The sequence below is a fragment of the Carex rostrata genome, chromosome 9 (genome assembly GCF_964058835.1).
Source record: "Carex rostrata chromosome 9, lpCarRost1.2, whole genome shotgun sequence".
NCBI lineage: Eukaryota > Viridiplantae > Streptophyta > Magnoliopsida > Poales > Cyperaceae > Carex > Carex rostrata.
The window spans coordinates 2,798,502-2,804,035 of NC_135926.1; the positions used below are offsets into that span (position 1 = coordinate 2,798,502).

General features: G+C 34.1%; 1 protein-coding gene across 1 annotated transcript; it reads left to right on the forward strand.

The window, feature by feature from the left end:
* The first annotated feature begins 342 nt into the window (after positions 1-342).
* LOC144559369 (indole-3-pyruvate monooxygenase YUCCA8-like) lies at positions 343-2,754 on the forward strand. The gene is made up of 4 exons (XM_078308385.1): positions 343-990; positions 1,285-1,533; positions 2,206-2,328; positions 2,575-2,754. The coding sequence occupies exons 1-4, from the start codon at positions 343-345 to the stop codon at positions 2,752-2,754; spliced, it is 1,200 nt and encodes a 399-aa protein (XP_078164511.1).
* Positions 2,755-5,534: the final 2,780 nt, after the last annotated feature.

Below are 5,534 nucleotides of genomic sequence, written 5' to 3' on the forward strand. Positions count from 1 at the left end.
ATATCGTTTTTACTAAAAAGGTAAACAGTCCATCTTACTTTTTCCAACGTATGTACACGTCACCCTTTATACTCTCCAGGTCTCCCTTATTTAAGCTTCATGCCGCCTAGTATATATCTATCACCCCGGCCCAACATCTTTTCTTCAGTTCTAGAGAGAGAATTTGCTCATTTGTTTTCTAGGTATCCTTCATAGGTTCAATGTCTTAAGAATCAACAGATTGTGCCTTTTGTAGAAAGATCTTGCAAAGAGAGCAGGGTTCAGTAGAAAACAACCTCTAGCATTTCAGATAGCGTAACCAATCGAGGTTTCTCAATCGTCGAAGCTTTAAACCCACTACCAATGGCAACAACTTGGAATACCATCCCAGAAGAACATGTTTCTTTCATCCAAGGCCCGATCATCATAGGAGCGGGTCCGTCTGGTCTTGCAGTTGCCGCAAGTCTCACCTGCCTGTCAGTGCCGTACATAATTCTTGAGCGGTCAACCGGCATTGCGGATTTATGGGCAAACTGTACCTATGACCGACTCACTCTCCACTTGCCAAAACACTTCTGTGAGCTACCCCATCTTCCCTTCCCTTCAAGCTTTCCAACTTATCCCTCAAAATCTCAGTTTTTACAGTATCTCGAGACCTACACCTCGCATTTTTCCATCCCCCCTCGCTTCTCTCAAAATGTTATCGAAGCCCGTTATGATCCTTTTTCGTTAGTCTGGAGAGTTAAAGCAAAGGACTGCAATGGAGATATCATGGTATATGTTTCAAAGTGGATTATTGTGGCAACAGGAGAGAATGCAGAGCCGGTGGTTCCAATGGTGAAGGGAAGAGAGAGGTTTAAAGGGGATGCATTGCACTCAAGTGAGTACAGAAATGGAGAGCGCTACAAAGGGAAGAAGATTTTGGTGGTGGGGTGTGGCAACTCAGGCATGGAGATATGTTTAGACTTGTTTGAGCATGGTGCACTTCCTATTTTGTCTGTCAGAAGTGGGGTCAGTTGTTCTCTTTCTCTCTCATTGAGTCATTGCGCTGTTTGATTTTTGCACATAATTAACAGTTATTAATACTCCATCTGGATATGATATACTGTTCCAATTGCCATTAATGTGCACTTTTGTCACCGGTCAACGTGCATAGTCTAGTCATTTTTTGTTTATGAGGTAGTCATTTGCTAGAGCTTGGCAAGGGGAATAATGAGGGAAACATTTTTATGGTTTATATTTCTTTTGTAAATATTATATATATATATGTGCTGTGTCTGAAACTAAATTTTTAAAAATGATTAGGTTCATGTTCTACCAAGAGAAATGTTTGGCGTCTCCACATTTGACCTCATAGTTAAGCTCCTAAAAGTGTTGCCAGTCAAGTTAGTTGACCAGCTTCTGATTCTGGCAAGCAAAGTGATTTTAGGTGATACGGAGAAATATGGGCTCAAAAGGCCGAAGGTGGGCCCATTGGAGATCAAGGGTACAACTGGAAAAAGCCCCGTTTTGGATGCTGGCGCACTTTCTTTAATTAAATCTGGCGGTATCAAGGTATGTAAAACAACCACCCCACCCCCCGCTTCTTTGATGTTGTTTTTACTATATTTCGAAAAGTTCGTTCAATTCACAATACTTTTTTCTTCTATTTTTGCAAAAGGTTCTTTTCTCCTTTGCATATTCTTGAGACTTAAGATGCTATGTTCTTTAAAAGTTAACTATAAGCCTCATTAATGTTTTGACATTGAGCATAAAAGTATTTACACTTTACATGATTTGTTATGACAAATCCATCTTGCAAAAAAAAAAAAAATTATGACCAATCCTTTTTGGCACGTGGCCAATTAAGTATATGAAGCTATTGTATGGCCGGAGAAGCATACTACATAAGGGCCTGTTCGGAAATTACTGTTCATGTGGGAAAAAAAAATTCACTCAGACTGAAATTTTTTTTTTCTTACGTAAACAGTAAAAATCAGTTCAAAAATTCTGCATTTCTATTTCTATTCTTATTCCTACGTGCACGCCGAACACGCCCTAAGACATGAACTTACATGCTAACATGCAATCATACAAGTGATTCGTTCTTGGCCTGCACTTTCTTTTCATGAGTTATCTAAAACCCAGTCGTTGTTAACATGGACTTTCAAATGATTTTGAATCTCTCTGTCTCTCTATTCACTCTTCTCTGTTCAATCAGATAGCTGACAAACAATGGCATTGTAGGTTGTACCTGAGGTGGAGTCGTTCACAACCAACGGAGGGAGATTCATTGATGGAAATGAGATGACATTTGATTCAATTCTCTTTGCTACCGGTTACACAAGCAATGTCCCTTTTTGGCTTAAGGTACTTCCCTAAACTTTCCACTCTTTTTCTGAAAAGTTGAGTTGGGTCCCAAAACCAACAGATAAAATAACGAAACATATTATGCCACAGATAATTAAGATAAAGGGATACTCTTAAAAAGTTGATCAATTGTTGGGAAATATAACTAAGAAAATAGTGATAGTGGGCTTGGGTTAATTTGCTGTCCATCAGGAAGATATACTTGTAATTTCGTACCATTTAACCCTTATGTTTATTTAATTACAGGATTGTGATTTTTTTACTGGAGAAGGGATGCCCAAAAATGCATTTCCAAATGGATGGAATGGAGAGAATGGCCTGTACACAGTTGGTTTCACCGGAAAAGGGCTCTATGGTGCAAGTTTAGATGCTTTGAAAGTGGCCCAAGATATAGCTCAAACTTGGTTAAAAAACAACAAATTGTGAGACATGAATATTTGGTACAATCACTGTAAATAAACTAGCTAGTGAGAAATTAAGGGACAACTTCAGGGGTTCTAGTTTAATTTGATGATAACAAGTTTTATCTTTTTTTTTTCTTTTTTTTGGGTAGAACATAGTTAATTTTCTTTGAAAATGGAGATTACTTCCTATGTTCATTGCGAGAAGATAGTTAATTAATCTCTCTAGTAGAAAATATATATGTTTTTTATTATTATTATTGTTCTCGTTGTAGGGTTTTGAGATCATTAATTCCAGAGAAGGCTGAACCGTTTTAAATTTTGTTACATCTGTTTTATGTGGATAATTAACTAATAACTACAATTCATAATAATCCACGACATAAATTTGCAGTATGTGGTTTGTCTTATGCTTCCATGTAAGATTGAGGGTGCAGCGTCTTCTGTATACCATGGCTCCGTGCACTATTTTGTATATATGCATTATGCTTATGTATTTTTTTTTAAGACGAGAGAAGAGTTTAAGAAAACAAATTGTATTACAATTTTATTTTTCAGCTTTACATATGATCCTATTTATAGTTACAAGGCATTCAAAAACTACCTCTTGGAATGCACTATTCTCATTGCTATTAATTACAAAGCACCATTTTCTACTATGTACTATTTCCTATATATTCTATTAAATAAACTAACCGTTATAATTTGAATTCTAGTTTACATTTTAACACTTCCTCTCAAGCTAGGAATGTATATATCATACAATAATAGTTTGCTTGTAATTTTCTCAAATAGACTCGATTCAAGCATTTGGTGAAGATATCCGCGAGTTGATCTCTACTTTTTATGTATGGTATTTCAATTTCCTTTGCTTGAACAATTTCTCTAATAAAGTGACAATCCACTTCTGTATGTTTTGTTCGCTCATGTAACATGGGATTTGAAGCTATATATTGTGCCGAATTATTGTCGCAATACATTTTCATCAGTTCTTGAGTTTTAATTCCATATCTAATAGAAGTTGCTTGATCCATGTTAGTTCACTTGCAATTGATGCCATAGCACGATATTCAGTTTCGGCGCTTGATCGTACTACAATATTTATTTGTTGTTTTTCATGTGACTAGATTTCTGCCTACAAATGAGCAAAAACCTGTTGTCGATTTTCTATCGAAGTTTCCGACCCAATCTACATCAGAATAACCACATATATATATATCATAAGAATAATTATTTTTCATCCAAATATCCTTACCGAGATTACTTTTTAAGTACCTCAGAATTTTATTTACATCTTCTAAATATGGTGTCCTTGGTGAGAGCATTAACTTACTAATTTGACTTATGAAAAATGAAATATCCGGACGAGTAACCATTAGATAAATTAATTTGAGTGAGTCTATGGTACTATGCATATCACGGGTTGTTACCGTGCTACGGCTCTATATTTGAGTTTTCAAATCCTCACGGTCGATCCGAACCGTTCATCTTGTTCTCCGTATTAATATGTGTTTGGAGACCAAATTTTACATTTTTTTGAAATTTTTTTACTATTTTTTTAGATATTTAGAAAATCACTTGATCTGAAAATTCTGGACCATCCAAAAACAGTGATTTTCAATAAATCTAAAAAAATAGTAAAAAAGTTTCAAAAAATATAAAATTTGGTCTCCAAACACATATTAATATGGAGAACAATATGAACGGTTCGGATCGACCGTTAGGATTTGAAAACTCAAATATAGAGCCGTAGCACGGTGCCAAATCGTAATATGCATATATAGTACCATAGACTCACTCAATTAATTTTCCTACATGTCTTTGAAATTGACTTATGTCTTTTAAAGGTTCACCATCTTCATTATTTAATTTGCACTTATTGTCAATTGAAATAGATGACGGCTTAAATTCTAACCTACTGGTTTCTTTTAATAGATCAAATTTGTATTTTCTTTGAGAAATAAAGAGTTCTTTATCCAAAGATGCTACCTCTATTTCTAAAAAATATTTAAGATATCCTATATCTTTTATGTCATATTTTTTTTTAGTTGTTTCTTTATTTTTTTGGATTTGCTCTAAATTATTTCTAGTGATTATGATGTCATCTACATACACTAAAATGAGAGTTATATTGATTCCATCACAATTAGTAAATAAAGAATGACTGGCATTACTAATTTTAAAATTGCAAGAAATTAAATAAGAGCTAAATTTACCATACCATGCTCGTAGAGATTGCTTTAATCCATAGATTTATTTGTTAAGCCTAAAAGCCAAGTTAGAGTTTGTTGTTAATTTATGACTGGGTGGTAGTGTTCATATACACATCTTCTTCAAGTGTTTCTTGAAGAAATATATTTTTAGCATACATTTGGTAAAGGCTCCAATCATTATTTACGATAATAGAAAATAAAATTCTCACGATATTCATTTTTGTCACCGGTGCAAAGGTTTCATTATAGTCTATGTCATAGGTTTGGGTAAATCATTTAGCTACAAGTCTTGTTTTATACATTTCTATAGTACTACCACTATTATATTTGGTTTTATATACTCATTTACAACCAACCGATTTTTTATTTTTTGTAGAGAAATAATTTTTCAAGTTTCATTTTGTTCTAAAGCTTTTAATTCCTCATTTATAGCCTTACACCAAATTGGATTTTTAATTGCTTCTTCATAAATTTTTGGTTCCAATTTTTTTCAATATTAGTGAGAAAAGTGTGATATTCGATCGAAATATTATCATATGACACAAAGATTTATATTGGATATTGTACTTAATATGTTACATAGTGTCTAAGT